We start from the raw sequence: 18,661 nt of genomic DNA, 5'->3' as shown, positions 1-18,661 counted from the left end.
TCCTAGCCAGACCAATTGGAGTGAACATCAAGACTTTGGAGGAACAGCGATGTTTGTTTGTTTGTTTGTTTGTTTCCCCATCAGATTTAAACAGAGACTGCCAGGTGTGGAATGGCTGAGACCATTTGTCTCTTGTCCCACGGAGCCTTAGAATAAAACCAAACTTGGAGGGGAGCCAAGACCAGGATTTCACATGGACAGGGAGCTGCTGGATCCAGCCACACCTGCATCTCTCCTTGGTATTTCTAGTGAAGTGAACCACCAAACGCCACTTGCCTTCCACCACCACCCCACCTTACCACCTGCCTACGGTCTGGGCTGACTCAGAATCTTCTAGCCAAAGTCATCAAGCCTGTTTCCCCTCCCGTTTTTCTGATAGGAAGATTGAGGTGCAGAAAGGTGGAGCAATTATCCAGACTCAAGACTACAGCTGCCACAGGGAGAACCAGCAGTATGCAAGGCTTCCTACCCAGCTTTGCTGTGCCCCTGAGGGATCAGCATCCTGGGCTTGCTGGTTGAGGGGGCAAGTGTTCACTCAACTGCCAGAATCCTCCCTGTAGCCAGGACCAAGACAGCACTATGGCTGCCGCCATCCACACAACACTGGTTTGGCACAGATCTTTGCTTCTCAGAGTTCCTGGAACAAATCACTCCAAACTGAGTTGCTCACAACAACAAAACTATCTTTGCTCCCACTTCAGGGGGTCTGACATCCCAAATCAGAAAGGGACCTGGGGTGTGGTGCAGAGCAGGGGGGATCACCACTTGCCACATAAGTATCCTGGATCAGCACCAGTTCGAGGCCCAGCTGCTCCACTTCCCATCCAGCTCCCTGCTAATGTACCTAAGGAAAGCAGTGGAGGACAGCTCAAGCACTGGGCCCCTGCACCCACATAGGAGACCTGGAAGACTCCTTGGCTCCTGGCTTCAGCCTGATCCAGTTCCAGCAATTGCAGCCATTTGGAGAGTGAAACAGCTGATGGAAGATTCTCTCTTTTTTTTTTTTTTTTGCCTTTCAAATAGATAAATCTTGTTTAAAACATGTAAGATAGAATGGTAGCCTAGTGGTTAAAACCCTTACCTTGCATGTGCCAGGATCCCATAGGGGCACCGGTTCTAATCTCGGTGGTTCCACTTCTCATCCAGCTCCCTCCTTGTGGTCTGGGAAAACAGTCGAGGATGGCCCAAAGCCTTGGGACCCTGCACCTGCATGGGAGACCTGGAAGAGGTTCCCAAATCCTAGCTTCAGATCGGCTCAGCTCTTGCCATTGTGGCACTGGGGAATGAATCAACAGGCGGAAGATCTTCCTCTCTGTGTATCTGACTTTCTGATAAAAATAAAATAAAGCTCTTTTTAAAAAATGTATAACAGGTCCATCATGATGGCTCAGTGGCTAAATCCTCATCTTGCATGCACCAGGATCCCATATGGGTGCCAGTTCATGTCCCTACTGCTCCACTTTCCATCCAGCTTCCTCCCTGGAAAATCATTGGAGGATGGCCCAAAGTCTTGGGACTCAGCACCCATGTCGGAGACCTCGAAGAAACACCTGGCTCCTAGCCTCAGATTGGCTCAGCTCCGACCATTGTGATCACATGGGGAGTAAACCAGAAGATGGAAGATCTTTCCGTCTCTCTCCTTCTCTTTGTAAATCTGTTCTGCCTTTCCAATAAAAAATAAATCTTTTTTTAAAAAGTTAGAAAAAAAAAAAGACAAGGGCCCATCTTGGTGGCATACCTTGCTAATCCTCTGCCTGTGGCACCAGCATCTCATACGGATGCTGATTCAAGTCGCAGGGGCACCACTTCCATTCTGCTCCCTGCTGGTGGCCTGGGAAAGCAGAGGAGGATGGCTCGAGACCTTGGGCCCCTGCACTCATGTGGAAGACCTAGAAGGGGCTCCTGGCTTCCAGCTTAAGAACAGCGCAGTTTTGGCCATAGCAGCCATTTGCAGAGTGAACCCACCAGTGGATTGAAGAGATTTCTGTCTCTCCCTATCTCTTTCTCTCTGTAATTCTGACTTTCAAGTAAAATAAATAAATAAATAAATAAATAAGTAAAATAAATAAATCTTTCACAGAGATACAAGGTGAAATCGAGGCGTCAGAGTGTTATACACACACAGGGAGTAGCAGAGTAACAGGAACTGTTAAGCCGATCGGCCTGACAGGGTTCAAATCCCAGCTTGGCCACATTCACAAGTCACCTTGCTGCCCTGGACCTCAGTGTCCCCGCCCGTAAAATGGGACGATAACAGTGGCCATCACATGGGGCCGACCAGGAGGATGAGCAGGATGGATGCACGCCACGATGTGGCCTGGGGCACAGCACAGAGCAAGTGCCAGAAGCTGTTGGCCATGTTTTACCTATACTGTTCTCTCCCAGGGGCGTTACAGCTCAGACCAAGGTGTGCCAGTGCTAACAAAAAAAGAAGAAGAAGAAGAAGAAGAAAAGCAGACAGTGGATCTTCCAGAGGGTTCCCAAATGCCAGGGAGGCATGCTCTCAGGACTGGGGCACTCTGAGCCGGGGTCCCTACTTGCCCCCCAGCAGCCAGCAGTGGGACACAGTGCTGCAATCAGAGGTCCCCACGGAGCTGGGAAGCCAATCAGAACCTGTCGGCTCCGGGGTGAGCTGAGCTCACAGAAAGAAATGAACTTGACCTAGGAGTCAAACCGGCCTGGGGTTCTAAATCCAGCTCTCACCTCCATGGAGTGGGGAGGGGGGTGGCCCGGGGCCAGGGACTTGAAACCTCCAGATCTCAGCAGCCTCATCTGTGAACAGAGACTGCAGGGGCAAACTCCAGCTCCTGGGCTGTGGTGCAGAACAGCCAGGTGGGTAGCGGCTTGCCCAGTGGGATGGGCATTACCACTCACTGTCACAGATCACAGAGGTGCTCGACTGGGAAAAGAAGGCTCCTGCTTAGGGTATGTTCCAGAAGTTGCAGAAGGAAAGGTGCTTAGGACACCAAACATCCGGCCAAACAACCACACCCAAGCCAGGGGCTTGGCGGAAGCTTCTGGAATTCTTACCACCTTGAGCTTTTCTGCTTCCCAGCACCCTCAACCCCATCCTTGCAGCCTCTGCTTTGGTGCCCCTGCCCAGCAGCCCTGCCCTCCCCAGCTGCCGGAAACCAGCTCCAGCCGAGTTCGGAGCTCGAGAAGGGTGTGTGGAGTCGGCGATAAGGACAGGCACGACACTGTCACATGGTGCCCTCTTGTAACAGCTCAAGAAGAAGCTGTCCTTTTTATTTACTTAGACACATCACAAGCCTCTGCACAAACTTTTTTTGAACTGTCTTTAACTTCAGAACTAAACTGGCATGTACAGATATTCAATTAATGAATTTTTACTTCATGGTCAACCGGATGTTCTTAAAGATAATTCTGTAAGTTACTAGAATTAGTTTCTTCAGAGCAAGCCACTATTCATTCTTCAGTAGTAGCTGTTAGGTGACAGCCAGGATTCCAAGGCCGAAGCACAGATGGTTACCTACTAATGAGTAAAACATTCCTACTACATTTTTTCACAATTTATCCATCACTTAGTGGGAGAAATACATCAAAAGAGAAAAAAAAAATAAAGATCCAAGACAAAATGCTTCAAACATTAAATCCCCCTACAACTACAGGCTCTACAACCTCATAAACAAACAATAATCAAAAGCATATCTCTATGATATTAATAAAATCACCCTATAATTCCTCTAGTTAAAAATTATGAAAGCAGCTAAAACAGCTACATTTTCTATGCTCTAAAGAGTTGCAAGGACAGGCTAACCTTTAGGGTCACAGTAACTATATTTTTGCTATAGCAGTTTCCGCTCATACTCCCATCACTTGTGTCAGTATGTAAGGTTCTTATCAAGCCATTCCCAGAAGGCATGCTACATGTCTGGGCCAGATTCCAGGGCAATGGGTACGCACACAATAAAGTGTCCAGAAATGGCATGGGCTTAGTTGTACTCATGTGTAGTTAAAGGTCCACTCACCAGGACATCATCAATAACATTAACTCCCAAGCTCACATCAGTTACAAAAGCCATCTCACAGGGGCAAACAATGTCTCAATAGATTACAGAATTCTTAATGGGGTGGTTGAGTGCCCATTCAAAAAGGGGTGAAGCCGCCTCAAGGTGGTCTGAGACAGATCCGCCGGGCCCTGCCAAACACTTGGAAGCTCCCCTGGGCCCTGCCAAACAGGGGAACTGTTATCTTCACACCTTTTTCTCCTCCACACCTACTGCACAGACCCCAGCATCCAGCCTTCCTGGAAACTGCAACGTGAGTTCTAGCAATGCAGGATTCCCCAGGAGAGCACTGCTCCAATCAGGACTGCGTTTGTGGAAAACAGAATGACGCCCTCTAGTGGCTCACATTCACATGGGTTACACACCTCCTATAATAGGGAACGCGGATGAATGCCTCTGGCCCACCACCCTTAGCTTTTCTCTTTGTAGCTTTTGTCTCACGGTCACAAGGAACCTGCTGCCATTCCAGACCTCAGCCATGCATTACAGGCAGAATAAATAAAAGGAAACAACCAGGACTGCACCTTGACAGGTGTGGCCTGCATATTAAAATGTCCACATCCCGTACTGGAGGACAAGGGTCCGAGTCCCAGCTCCAGTTTCCAGCTAAGGCAAATCCTGGGAGGTCGCAGTGGGTGGCTCTAGTTGCTTGGACCTCTGACATTCTTGTGAGAAACCTGAATGCATTGGGCTTTCACCTGTCCCAGGCCCAACCACTCTACACATCTGGGGAGGGAACCAGGGATGGAAGCTCTTTCTATCACCTCTAGCCGTGCTTCTCAAACAAAAATTTTTACACACACACACACACACACACACACAAAACACCTTTATCCAGAGAAGGCAAGGGTTCCCAGAAATCCTCGGTTTACAACCCATTGGCTAAAAGTGTGTCACACGGTCCCCTGTGGCAAGAAAAGCGTGGAGAATCAGTAACTACAGGTGGACATGTTGACTCAGCAGCAAAATGCAAGTGATGGGGCCAGCACCGGGTCTAAGAGGCTAAGCTCCCACCTTCAACGCCAGCATCCCACAGGGGCACCGCTTCATGTCTGGTCTGCTCCACTTCCAGCCCAGCTCCCTGTTAACGACCTGAGAAGACAGTAGATGTTGGTCCTACAGCTTGGGCCCTACACCTGTATGGGAGACCTAGGAGAAGCTCCAGGCTCCTGGCTTCAATCGACCCAGCTTTGGCTATTGCGGTCATGTGGGGCATGAGCCAGTAGATGGAAGACACATCCCCACCCCTCTCTCGCTCTCGCTGTCTCTCTCCTTCTCTGTGTAACTCAGTCTTTCAAACAAAAGTAAAATAAATCTTTTTTAAAAAATACAGTTAATGATGGTACGGAAGAAGGCTCAGTCAACAAGCAGTAAACCAGGAGTTAGCAAGCAGTATATCAAATCTGGTCCCTTTCCTGTTTTTACTAATAAAGTTTTATGGAAACACAGCTGTTTACAACACTATAATAACTTAATAACTTACTAACTACAGTGAACAGTTCAGAGACACTATGGGACACAGAGTCTAAGATACGTACTCTCTGGCCCCTTACAGAAAACTTCGCCACTTCCAGGGGTGGGTAGCAGTGACTGGTGCCCAAGGAGAGAGTGAGTAGATTTTTCCTGAGAATAATTTATTATTTTCAAAAGAGTGCCCTCGCAATAGCCCCCAAATCAGAACATTTTAGCTCTGCTAGATTTTTTTTTAACTTTTTCCATTTTTTATTGTATTTTTTACAATCTTTACATAGTTAAATAGGGTAAAAAGGTTCAAGGGTTACAGGAAAGTGGGTAAGACTATCATTTCCATATTGTTTCCTTCATGTATCTGAGGTAAAGGGGGATATTGAGGGAGAAGCCCCACGCAGTCTCCCACTCACCCCAGGCCTCTGATGTGGGGCATGCTCCGAGGGTCTTGCTCAAGTGGTTTTGATAGTTCAACAGTTATGAATTGCTGCCAATCTTTCCACTCCAAGCACAGTGAGGTTGTTGAAGAATCCACTGACTGACATAGTCCATCAGAGTCTCCATTTGCCCAGTTTTTCACTGCCAACATATAGCTGAGGTGGTTAATTGACTTATTCTGTCTTCTGTCTTTTCATGGTTAGGGTTCTGAGTCCAGCAGTTCAATTGGGGAGATCCCCTAAGAAACTTTGTCTGAGGTGTTCTCAGACCAGATTCTTGTATGTTCTAGCAAGCACAGGGCCTGGCACAGTCCATCACCCCAATCAGCTGGTGGTTGCAATTGCTGGGTCGGTTCTGTTTCCAGCATTATCTTCCACTGAAACCAATGGGTGTTGCAGTCCAGTCTGATTCTGCCCAGCACACACTCACCCTCACATAAACCAGTGGGAGCTGCAGCCTAGTTGGAGTGACCCACAATAACCCCCACCAGGCCCACCCCCTACCCTGGTTTGCCAGTCTGTGTAGCAGACCAGTCCAGCCTGCCTCATATTACATTCGGCTCTCATATATATCAATGGATATTAAAGCCTAGTTCCATCTAACCAGCTCAACTATCCAGCCTTCACGGATGTTGTTGGATGCCTCTCTGTCTAGCCACCCCAGCCACTGTCCTAGTTTTCCTGCCCTCCGGTTGGAGTGGTAACATAAGAGGGAGGAGCCCACTTTTTCCCTCCCAGGCCACTCCCACTCCCGGATTATGCACTCTCCAGGTGGTTCTGTGGTTTAACTTGACAGAATTGGCCCCCAGTGCCAGCCTCTGCCAGCTGATGCTGCAGCTAAGCCCAAACAACCCTCACCCACTCTAATTTTGTTTGCACCAGTAGGAACAATCAGCCCACCCTGACTTTTCCCTGATCTAGTCCACATGAGGCCCACAGGTGTTGTAGTCCTGCTTAGTCTGGTCTGCTCCCATCCCAGCTCACGCTCTCCAGTGGGAGTAGCTGTGCAGCAAGGGAACCCCCCACTATATTCCCCCTGCTGCCTCCGCCCCCTCCCTTCCTGGTTCTCACATGTGCTGGTTGGGCACTGCAGTCACATCTGGTACAGGTAACCTCACCTTGGCATTCCGTATTGTGCACTGGTTTTTGTCGCGACCGAACCTGGCTCAACCCACACTCTGTTCCGGTGCTCAGATTTGCCAGTGGATGACATGAACTGATTCAGCTTAGTCTGCCCCCAACCCATGCCAAATGTATGCCAGTGGGAAACTTACCATGACCTCTTCTGGGCTGTTTCCTATCATGCTTCTTGTGCTTACCTGCAGGGACTGTGTCCTGCCAGAGGAGTTGCCCAGGCTCCTCTGTCAGAACCCCTCCCAATGCCAGATTTTGCACATACCAGGGGGTCCATGAGCCAGCCCTACTCAGTTCACCTCCTGTCCTAGCAGGAACAGTGGCTTTTCCTGACTGGCCTTCCACCCAATCTAGTTCTTGCTGTTGGATGATTCAGCCCAGCCACGGCTTGTCCATACTCACATACAGCTCACATATGGCTCAGTAGGGGTTGAGATCTAGCCTCGTCCGTCCCACATCTACCCTGGTCCTCCAGAACACAAGACAGGGTTGGAGTCTGGCCCGGCTTGATGCGTCCAGTCCCAGTTCACACTTGTGCCAAGGGAGACTACAACCGTTTCCTGATCAGAACACAGCCCCCATTCCAGCCCACACGTCCCTTGGTGTCCCCTTAGCTCCCCAACCGGGCCTGTTCCCAGCCATAGATCATGTGCATGCCATTGCTTGCTCTGACTCAGCTTGGCACAGCCCCTCACCTGTCCTGATCCGTGCCTTAGACACTGTTGCTTAGAGTCCCTGGCTCATGCAGACCAGTAGGTGCAAGAGCCTAGCTCAGCATGATCTGTGCTCCATCCTGGTTTCTAGTTTCGCTTGCAGGCTAAGGTTTGCTCAGTCCTGCCTGGTACACCCTGCTCCATTACCAATTCACACATTGGCCAGCCGTTGGAGCTACTTTGCCCAGCTTCTCTGACCCCCAGTTCTGGACCACATGTTCACCAGTGGGAGCTATGACTTGCCAGGGGAGTTTCCCAAGTTCCTCTGCTTGATCCATTCCCAGACCCAGTTCTCATACATGCCATTGGGTTTTAAGCCAGTGCCTGACGTAGTCAGGCCTTCCATTTGGCCTTGGATGAGCTGGTGAACATTGCAGCCCAGCCCACCCCACACCCTATTCAGGATGCACAATTGGGTGCTGCTGCCTTGACCGGCCCAGACTGTTGTCGGTTCCTTTCCCTGTGATTGATGGCAAGCTCCTTGGTCACACCTAGCTTAGTCCATCACCACCCCAACTCTTGAGCTAATCAGTGGGGCTAGAATTTCCACAGGGTTTGGCCCACACATCCCCCACAGAATCTACCCCCGGATATGGGTCTCTTGAGTGCTAGTTAATGCCATGGCCCTGCCTAATATGACCCGTCTCCTGATCCATCATCATGTCAGGTAATAGGATATGATCCTGCTGGACAAGCCCCGAGCCTTAGGTTTTGCATGGACTGGAGTTCGGTGGTGAGCATTGTTCAGTGATTACAAGTTCTTGAAAGGAAAAGTTACTCTGTCATTGGGAATCTTTAGGATTGATTCACATTCCAGAAGCACAGTGGGTTCAATATGGAGCTACCTAAGCAGCAATTCAAACAACCAAAACCCCAGAGCTCGTGGCCGGGCAGACAGCAGGCAGAGCCTGGTTCCAAATGGAACCCAGGCAGGCCCGCGGAAAGCTCACCAAATTCAAGTCGTGGCTGGAGTCAGGGATCCGAGCATGGAGGTGCCCCAGCCTGGCACCCACCAACAGCCAGTGGGCTGCCAGAAGTTTCAACCCCCAAGTCCAAGGTCACGCCCCTCCCCAATCCCATTCCCCGCTCAATGATGGTGGTGGGTGAACCCCAGGCCTGCCCAGTCCACAAGACTTCCGCCTTCGGTGTACTCACCCCGAAGGGAGCAGCCCCTGAAGCCCAGGCAGGCCTGGGGACAACTCACCACATGTACGCGGTGGCTGGAGTCAGGGAGCCAAGCATCAGCTCTGCTAAATGTTAATCCCTGTCTGCTTGCAGGAGCTCTGGGGTCCAAGAATGGAGCCTCTTCTGTCCAGCATGATGAGCAGAAATGGTGTCCCGCTGACATCCCTAGTGATGCCCAACCACCCAACCATGTTGTCCACATCCCAACCATCGCTGCCAAGACCTTAAGCTTCAACTCTTTTTTTTTTCTAAAGATTTTATTATTATTATTAGAAAGCCAGATATACAGAGGAGGAGAGACAGAGAGGAAGATCTTCCATCCAATGATTCACTCCCCAAGTGAGCCGCAACACGCCGGTATGCGCCCATCCGAAGCCGGGACCAGGAACCTCTTCTGGGTCTCCCACGCGGGTGCAGGGTCCCAAAGCTTTGGGCCGTCCTCAACTGCTTTCCCAGGCCACAAGCAGGGAGCTGGATGGGGAGTGGAGCTGCCGGGATTAGAACCGGTGCCCATATGGGATCCCGGGGCGTCGAAGGCAAGGACTTTAGCCGCTAGGCCACGCTGCCGGGCCCAAGCTTCATCTCTTACGGAAGTGTCATTCTTTAAGGAAAACTCAAAAGCAAAATGTGTGTGCACAGCACACAACTTCTGAGCCTTCAAGTCTCCAAGAAACACCCCAGATCTCCCTTCCCTTATAAGGAACCAAAAGGGGGTGCAATGGCTCAGTGGCTAAATCCTCACCTTGCATGCCCCAGGATCCCATATGAGCACCAGTTCGTGTCCTGGCTGCTCCACTTCTCACTCAGCTTCCTGCTTGTAGCCTGGGAAAGCAGTGGAGGATGGCCCAAAGCCTTGGGATTCTGCATTCATGTGGAAGACCCTGGCTGATTAGCTCAGCTCCAGCTATTGGGACCAGTGAGGAAGTAAACCAGCAGATGGAAGAGCTTTCTCTGTCTGTTTCTGTTTCTCTTCTTTCTCTTTGTCTCTCCTTTCTCTTTGTCTCTCCTTCTCTCTACAAATTTGCCTTTCCAATAAAAATAAATAAATCTTAGGGGAAAAAAATCAGAATCTGAGAAACTGGTTGCACCGGTCTGTGACAACCACAATCCACGGGAGTGACATGAAAGGCAGGAGTCCAGGGACCGTGAAAGAAGAGACAATGGATCCAGGGGTGCCCTCAGTGTCCCAGCCAGAGGAGATCCAAGCCTGGCCCCCATACCCATACACTCTGCCATTAGGTTCCACTTGTCACCATGTTAGCTAAGAAGTCACTTCCTGAGGCCCAGTGTGGTAGCCTAATGGCTAAAAATCTTCACCTTACATGTGCCAGAATCCCTTTTGGGCACCCCTACCTTCAGATCAGCTCAGCTCCAGCCATTGTGGCCACTTAAGGAGTGAATCATCAGATAGAAGAGCTTCCTCTCTGTCTCTCCTTCTCTCTGTATATCTGTCTTTCCAATAAAAATAAATAAATCTTTTTTAAAAAATCACTTACTGGGCCCAGCGCCATGGTCTAGCGGCTAAAGTCCTCGCCTTGAACGCACCGGGATCCCATATGGGTGCCGGTTCTAATCCCGGCAGCTCTACTTCCCATCCAGCTCCCTGCTTGTGGCCTGGAAAAGCATCGAGGACGGCCCAATGCTTTGGGACCCTGCACCTTTGTGGCAGACCTGGAGGAAGATCCTAGCCCTTGGCTTCGGATCAGCACAGCACCGGCCGTTGCACTCATTTGGGGAGTAAATCATTGGACAGAAGATCTTCCTCTCTGTCTCTCCTCTCTGTCTCTCCTCCTCTCTGTATATCTGACTTTGTAATAAAAATAAATAAATCTTTTTTTAAAATCACTTCCTGGTCATGGGTCAAGGAGAAGGATTTTCCAGGTAGCCAGGGCCTCACAAAGGCACGTTTGTTCCATCAGTGATATGTCAAAGTGGATGCCCCAGCTTGGGAGGGAAGAGATGGGGAACAAGCAGGCACTGTCCGAACAGGCTGACCTGGCCCTGTCAAAGGGCTGCTCCAGAAGCAGATTCAGAACTACTAGCTTCCTCCTGTAAGCCTGTCCTCCCCCCCATACCCCCACAAAGTGGAGGACCAGGCGGCCACATGGTGTCCTGCAGGTGGAGCTCAACTGGTGAGAGCAAGCAGGAAGGAGGAAAAGGAAGTCAAGGCCACGGGCCAAAGGGCTGGAGGACAAGTGGGTGTGGGCAGGGCAGGTGGACTGGGCTGCCGGACAGTGTTGATTTCCTATAGCCCCTACCCCCTGCTCCCCAGCTCTCCATTACCCCACCAGAGGCTGGGTTAAGCTCCGGGGTCTGTGCCATTAGCAGAGTTTCTGTGTACCACACAGGTGGTGCCTCCTTACTATGGAAAGGTACAAATGCACAGAAGAAAACCCCAATGAACTCTCACGTGCCTCTGCCCCACAGTTACCAACACACGGCTGTCTTGTTTCCCCTACCAAGCTTTTTGTTACTATTTTGTTAAGATGGATTCATTCTTTTAATTGGAAAAGCAGAGTTACAGGGAGAGAGAATCTTCCACCCACTGTGTTAACACCCTCAAATGGACACAACCACCAGGGCTGAGACAAACTGAAACCAGGAGTCAGGTCTCCTATGTGGGTTCAAGCCTGGGCCATCTTTAGCTGCTTTCCCAGGCAAATTAGCAGGGAGTTGGATGGGAAGTGGAGCAGCAGGACCTTGAACCTGCACTCATAAGGGATACCAGAAGCAGTTACTTAACCCATTGTGTCACAGCACCTGCCCCCTACCAATTTTTTTTTAAATATTTTTGGTTTGTACCTGAGTACTTGAAAGCAAATAGCAGGTGTGGTATCAGCCCACCGGGACAATTCAACATGTTAAACAAAAATCACCAGAGGCTACCAGGTCTCCACACCATGTCCCAACAACACAACCCAAACCCAAAGGGGGCCACTCCTGCAAAATGCCACAGCACCAAGTCACAAGCTGTGACAGGCTCCAAAGCACGCAAATTCATCCTGTAAACGGGAGATCCCAGTCCTTACAAGTCACTGCCATGAGGAAGCCCTCCCGGCTTCATCTGCGTAGGGAAGGGCACGTGGAAACAACCTGGAGTTGGCCCAGAGCTTTATTCCAGCCCATAGCTTCCAAAACCAGTCGTGGGAACCTCTCAGGGTTTCCTGGAATCGCCCTCAAAACCAGCCCAATCTCCTTATTAAGGGACGATATATTAAATGGAGTTTGGAATATGACAAACGTGATCCTCCCTAGCTCAACCACGACAGCTGCAGTCCTGAGCAAGCAGTTTGTGATCCGGAATCCTAGTTTCAAGGGGCAAGAACATGCAGACTTGTGGAGTCCTGACGGGACCCGGGGGAGGAAGACCGAAGCCCTAGGCCTGGTCCCCAACACGGGGCGGGGGAGGGGGCCTCGCACTCGTTACTGGCCGGAAGACAGCAGTCGACCGTTGCCCACACGCCTGCCTCTGGCAGAGCAGGCCGGCCGCACGGTGGGCAGAAGATGCTGGTGGATAAAGAAACATGGCAACGGCGGTAATCGAATAGGGGTGGAGGGTGGGGGGCACACGGAGGGCAGGGGATGGCTGCTTCCACGATCTGCGGGGATAACCGCCCCGCCCCCCCGCCGCTGCTCCCATCAGGGACCTCCACGTGGCGAGCCGGCCTGCGAGACGGGCACGGCGCCCGCGCCCCGGGGGCCGAGAGCAGGAAGTCGTCCCCGGCGGGCGCGGTGCGGCGGGCGCGGCGCGGCAGGTGCAGCCCTGGGCGGTGCCCGGCGCACTGCAGGAGGTGAGAGCCTGGTCGCCTTTGCTGCCCGCGAGTGCATTCCGGGACGCCGCAGGAGCTGCTCGCGCCTGGGCCCGGAGGGATGTGGTATTTTCTGGGACCCTGAGGGTTTGGGGTGTTGCATGGAGGCTAGGGATTCCAGGCGGGTCGCGGATGGATGCGGTGACAAGGTGAACAGACTGAAGTCCAGCAGGGACTGGGGTAGGCTTCTACTTCTGGAGCCAGAGCTGGCGGGCGGAGAGGGGGTGGTACTCGGACTTGGTTGGTGAACTAGCCGGGGTGCGGGTACCGGAAAATGAAGGGAAGGAGGGGCACGAAGAAGCTTCTAGAATAGTGAGCTGGGGCTGCGTATGGCGCCAAGGTGGGGGCTGGCTAGGGGGTCTCTGGAAGCCGATGGGTTTCTGCAGCTTGCCGGGGCTCTGGGGGGGCCAGGGAACAGAGGGGCGTCCCATATCCGGGGAGAGGGGCAGGTGGAAGCCGGGGCGCTGCGCCTCCAGGAGTGGAGGCTGGACGCGGGAGCAGGATGGAGCCCCTAGTCCCGGGAAGGGGGTTGTGCACGAGGCTGGAGCCTGCCAAGGGCAAGAACTGTCCAGCGGGTAGCCGAAGGCCAGGCCAGGGCGGAGACATCCTAGAGACCACATCACGCGCCCATCCTCCTCCTCCTCTTCCTCCGGGCGCGCGGGCTCTTTAAGCAGGGGGCTGGGGGCGTGTCAGGAAATGCGGCCTGGATCCGCCCCGGCCGGGAGGCGGTCGCGGATGTCCGGCGCCAACCCTTGGTCTCGCCGGTCAGAGCAGCAGCAGCAGCAGGCCCGTTCACCTGCGCCTGCTCTCATGAGTCGCTCGGGCTGGGAGCCGGGTGTGCAGCTGCACCGGCGGCCTCACCCCCGTGCAGCCCGTGACCCCAAAAGGCCCGCGGAGGCGTCTGCCGGCCAGCCCCTGGGTCCCCGCTGAGGCTCCGCGCTCCTGCCTGGGGGGCTCCGTTCCGGCCTGCCTTGACCCCAGGCTCCTCTGTCGCCATGAACAGGGCCCCGTTGAAGCGATCCCGAATCCTGCACATGGCGCTCACAGGGGCCTCCGATCCCTCTGGAGACGCGGAGGCGGGCGGCGGGCAGAAGCCGTTTCTGCTGCGAGCCGTGCAGATCGCGCTGGTCGTCACCCTGTACTGGGTCACCTCCATCTCCATGGTGTTCCTCAACAAATACCTGCTCGACAGCCCCTCCCTGCGGCTGGACGCCCCCATCTTCGTCACCTTCTACCAGTGCCTGGTGACCACGCTGCTGTGCAAGGGCCTCAGCGCGCTGGCCACCTGCTGCCCCGGGACCCTGGACTTCCCCACCCTTCACCTGGACCTTGCCGTGGCCCGCAGCGTGCTGCCCCTGTCGTTGGTCTTCATCGGCATGATCACCTTTAATAACCTCTGCCTCAAGTACGTGGGCGTGGCTTTCTACAACGTGGGCCGCTCGCTCACCACCGTCTTCAACGTGCTGCTCTCCTACCTGCTGCTGAAGCACACCACCTCCTTCTATGCCTTGCTCACCTGCGGCGTCATCATTGGTGAGTGGCCGGGGCTGGGGCAGGGGGAGAAGCTGGAGGGCTGCAGCCCCACGCAATAACCCTGCTGGGTTTCTCTGGGCAGGCTGCATCCCTGCGAGGCCCAGAGAGACCAGCAGCAACCTGCTTAAGGTCAACCAGCAAGGTAGGGGTCCACGTGCTCCGCACGGCTGAGCAGCAGGTTAAGCCATGGCTTGGGTTTCCTCTCTGACTTCCCGCTGATGCACCTGCGAGGCAGGAGGCGATGATGGCCGAAGGCCTTGAGTCACCCACGGGGGAAGATTGCCCGGCTTTGGCCTGGCCCAGCCCTGGCTATTGTGAGCACTTGGGAAGTGAACTAGTGGGTGAGGAATTCTCCTTCCCACCCTCTCCCTCTGCTTCTTTCTCCCTCCTGTTCTTAAACTCTTCTTCCGCCTCTCTTTCTCTGACTTGTAAATAAGTGAAAATGCGTAATTAGCTTTGTTTCAAAAAATGTGCCAGGCACGCTCCTGACAGGGTGGGGGATTTTATACAAGGAAAAGCCAAGGCATGGAGAAATAAACAAACTTAGCCCAGATTCCACAGCATCTATGTGGAAGAGCAGGAATCAGAACACATGCCGAGTGGCTGCGTGAATCGCGCCCTTGGCCGCTGGGGAGCCTGAGAACTGTCGCTGGTGCCCTGATCTTGCCACTGCCCAAAGGTCTTGTTTGAGAGGCCTCAGCTGCCTGCCCAGACTTGACCTTCAGAAAACAAGGACTGGTAGAGAGACCCTGCACCCATCACCGCTCCTGCACCATCTCCTTTTCCCCACACTGGGCGGGGACATGGCCCTGTCTCCTCTTAGGTGAGGAAAGTGAGGAGGGAGGGGGTTGGCACAAGCTAAGAAAGTAGCCTAGGCTGGGAGCCCGCCGGGGCCTGTACTTCTCACTCCTCTGCCCCTGTGGCCTGTGGGAGGGTAGAGCTGCAGCCATCCACTCCAAATGAACCCATTGCAGGTTTGTAACCTGATCAGTATCCGCAGCTATTTTATGAGACAGCAGACCCGATTAATCATTCCTATCATTGCAAGGTGCTTCACTGGGCGGCAGAGTCCGAGAGACCCCATCCTCCTGTCCTCCGACTCCGAGTCCTCCCCTGGACCCCGTCCTGTGGCACTGAGTTCCTGGATGGTAGCTGTTCCCACTTTCTTTTTCCTGGTGCTATGACATTCCCCTGATTTGGCCTACATTCCCTTTCTGGGGCCTCGAAGTACTAGGTAGGGGAGGATGGGACCCATCCCCTGCCACCTGTCCTAGAAAATGTGTCCCCTTGTTGCGCCACGGCTGTGTCTGGAACTGCTGGTTATCTAGGGCCAGAAGGGAGGTGGAGGGGAGGTTGGAGTGGGTGGAGCTTCCAGAGACCCCTCCCCACAGAACTTGCCTGAAACCTGGTCCCCCACCCCTAGCTTAGTGCCTCAGGCATCTCCATTGTTTATGGGTGTGAAGCGGCCCAGCCCAAGTTCCAGCAGGAATTCATGGTGCTGGTGGTAAGACAGTGTGAGACCAAGGGAGCCAGAGGTCAGGGGTCAGGGAGGCCAGTGCTCCCTGCTGCCCTGGGACCTTGCCCCCTAGCTGTTCCCTGTCTCCTTCCTTCCTCCTTGTGGAAAAAAAAAAAAAACCTCTTCCCCACCCCCTCACCTAACATGCCTGAGAATTCAGGTCCAGAGTCCAATTCTGCCGGGAGCCCTGGGGCCCAGGGTGCCCCGTGCAAGTTCATGGCTTCATGCAGCCAGCACACTGTCATTAGAGGAAGAACAGGGTTCCTATTTTTCCCCTTTGGTGATGGGGGGCTCCAGTGCTCTGGGCCATGTTTACCACGGGAGGCCCCAGGGTGATGAGCAGCATTGGCGAGGCCCACACGGTACACAGTCAGCGAACTTCAGTGACATGCTGTGCCCGTCCTCACCCTCACTCTCCTCCTCTCCCCACTACAGGTGGCTTCTGGCTGGGCGTGGACCAGGAGGGGGCCGAGGGCACGCTATCTCTGGCGGGCACCGTCTTCGGGGTGCTGGCCAGCCTCTGCGTCTCCCTTAACGCCATCTACACCAAGAAGGTGCTGCCGGCTGTGGATGGCAGCATCTGGCGCCTGACTTTCTACAACAACCTCAATGCCTGTGTGCTCTTCCTGCCCCTGCTGCTGCTCCTCGGGGAGCTACAGGCCCTCCGTGACTTTGCCCAGCTGGGCAGCGCCCACTTCTGGGGCATGATGACCCTGGGCGGCCTGTTCGGCTTCGCCATCGGCTACGTGACGGGCCTGCAGATCAAGTTCACCAGTCCCTTGACCCACAACGTGTCGGGCACAGCCAAGGCCTGCGCGCAGACCGTGTTGGCTGTGCTCTACTACGAAGAGACCAAGAGCTTCCTGTGGTGGACCAGCAACCTCATGGTGCTGGGGGGCTCCTCCGCCTACACCTGGGTCAGAGGCTGGGAAATGCAGAAGGTTCAGCATGACCCCAGCCCCAAGGAGAACGAGAAGAGTGCCATGGGGGTGTGAGCTCCTGCGGGGACCCCCAGGGAGAAAGTCCAACTTGGGGGAATGGAGAGGACATCATGGCCCTGCAAGGCACTGGGGTGCTGCATGGCTATGCCCAGCAGAACACAGTGGCTGCTGGCTCTCTCTCCTCCCCAGGAGAGCCCTCAATGGCATTGGTGCCCCCTGTCGTCCCCTCCCTGGGGCCTGTCTACCTCCACATCCCCTGTGGGGTCCGTGCGGCCTGCAGCTTTGGTTTGCAGTAGCAAACCCTGAAAAGTCCTCAGTCCTACTCAGGATAGATCAGGAAGTCCCCCCACCACAGCCAACTGAGGGGGGCACAGCTCCAGAGCCTTGGTCCCTCAAACCCACCTTCCTTTGGCGAATGGCGGGAAATGGGCTGGTGCTCCCTCTCCCATGCTGAGACAAGGCCCAGGGAAGGGGAAGTGGGTGACTGAGTGTCCTTGTGGCTGAACTTGGCACCACTCCTTGCCCCGTCCAGGGGCATCTGTGAATGAGATGGATCCAGAGGAAGGGCTCCCCCACCCCATCTGCACCCAATCCTTGGGACACGAGAGACCCCACACAGGTTCTTCGAAGTCATGAACACTCCCTGACCAGACACCAGATGTCCCTGCCTGGGCTCTCGGCCCCTAAGGGGCCACCACACCCTCTGACTTCCTGGTACTGCCACCGGTTCAAGAAGCTGCCCCTCCCCTGTTCCAACTCCACCTCAACCAAAATCTTTGTCCCCGGGTGGGGCTGATGGAGCCCGGGTCAGGTTCCTGGTGCCACACCCGAGGTTGGTGCTGAAGGAACCTGCTTGTCCACCCTCTGGGTCCTTGGGTTACCAGGTGGCTCAGGAAGAGCAGGTGATTGTGGTCACCACCTGCTCTGAGGGCTGGAAAGGCCAAGCTGAGCCCCCCTATCCCATCCCCTTCTTGCTGTATGTTCACCAGACAGGAACACAGAGCAGCTCCCTAGCTAGTGCCCTCCAGAGGCTCTGCCTCAGACCAGCAGGTGGACTCAGGGAGGCAGGGAGGCACAGATGGAGACAGCAACACCTTGTGGCCTCAGGTGACTTCCAGCCCTGCCTCTCCTTGTGGACTCTTGTGCCTGGGTCTACTGGGGTGATTCTGGAAGTTTCTAGCACCCCCCTCCCCACAACCCCAGGTGGTTTTGGTGAAATGGGGGAAGGGGGAGCCGCAGTGATGGCCTCAGCAGCGTGTGACTGCAGAATAAACAGTGACACGTCCTCTGTGTGTGGGGGCTGAGTGAGGGGCCGCAAGGCTGGAGGGGACTTGGGAGTGAGGCCCGTGAGAGAGCTGTGGGTCTGCCCCGTCAGGCCTGGCTTCCAGCAGGGCAGCCTTTGTAGCACTCTTTTCTCTTGGGACAAGGACTCCTGAGGGAGGCAGGACTTTTCGACCACACCACGCCCTACCTGGTAACTCCTTTCTGCGCCTAGCACCTCCTTGTGAGCCGCTAGTGCAGGTCAGGCATTGGGGTAGGCGGTGCTCACATGGAGGCCAAGTCGGCCACACGTGGCTCCCTGATAAACCCACATCAAGGCCTTACAGCAGGCACCACCATGGCAACGCTTTGCCGGGAGCACACGGGATGGGGTAACCAAGTCCAAGTGAGGGGGCCAGTGCATCCAGCTCTTCTTAACCAAGGCCGGAATGTTGGAGCCCAGGCTCCCTGGGAAGTGGACAACCACAGCAGCGCAGAGGTGACTGAGTAAAGCTGGGGATGGCGCACACTAGGGCATGCTGGGAGGTTTGGGGACAAGCATGCAGAGAAGGCAGAGGGGAGTGGAATAAAGGGACCCTGAGTGCAGACTCAGTCTTTTAGGTGGGTGACCCCCAGCT

General features: G+C 54.2%; 1 protein-coding gene across 3 annotated transcripts; it reads left to right on the top strand.

Annotated features, from left to right (window-relative positions):
• The first annotated feature begins 12,400 nt into the window (after nucleotides 1-12,400).
• On the top strand, nucleotides 12,401-17,491 carry SLC35C1 (solute carrier family 35 member C1). 3 transcript variants are annotated; one of them, XM_004585378.2, is made up of 3 exons: nucleotides 12,401-12,500; nucleotides 13,777-14,306; nucleotides 16,258-17,491. In XM_004585378.2, exons 1-3 carry the CDS (start codon nucleotides 12,469-12,471, stop codon nucleotides 16,815-16,817), a joined length of 1,122 nt encoding a protein of 373 aa, XP_004585435.2. In that variant the 5' UTR covers nucleotides 12,401-12,468; the 3' UTR covers nucleotides 16,818-17,491. The 3 variants fall into 3 exon arrangements, with proteins under 3 accessions (XP_004585435.2, XP_058519105.1, XP_058519104.1); XM_058663122.1 differs by lacking the exon at nucleotides 12,401-12,500 and adding an exon at nucleotides 12,706-12,755; XM_058663121.1 differs by lacking the exon at nucleotides 12,401-12,500 and adding an exon at nucleotides 12,715-12,839.
• Nucleotides 17,492-18,661: the final 1,170 nt, after the last annotated feature.

Source organism: Ochotona princeps, chromosome 4, assembly GCF_030435755.1.
Source record: "Ochotona princeps isolate mOchPri1 chromosome 4, mOchPri1.hap1, whole genome shotgun sequence".
Lineage (NCBI taxonomy): Eukaryota > Metazoa > Chordata > Mammalia > Lagomorpha > Ochotonidae > Ochotona > Ochotona princeps.
Note: the sequence above shows the minus strand (reverse complement) of the source record. Positions and strands in the feature narration are given on the sequence as shown.

What these genes read in the sequence shown, in the direction of transcription:
- SLC35C1 (XM_004585378.2), top strand. Translation starts at nt 12,469, where the DNA reads ATGCTGGTGGATAAAGAAACATGGCAACGGCG. An exon ending in AAAGAAACATGGCAACGGCG is followed by an intron (nt 12,501 to 13,776) that starts GTAATCGAATAG and finishes CGCCATGAACAG; the next exon opens with GGCCCCGTTGAAGCGATCCC. An exon ending in CACCTGCGGCGTCATCATTG is followed by an intron (nt 14,307 to 16,257) that starts GTGAGTGGCCGG and finishes TCCCCACTACAG; the next exon opens with GTGGCTTCTGGCTGGGCGTG.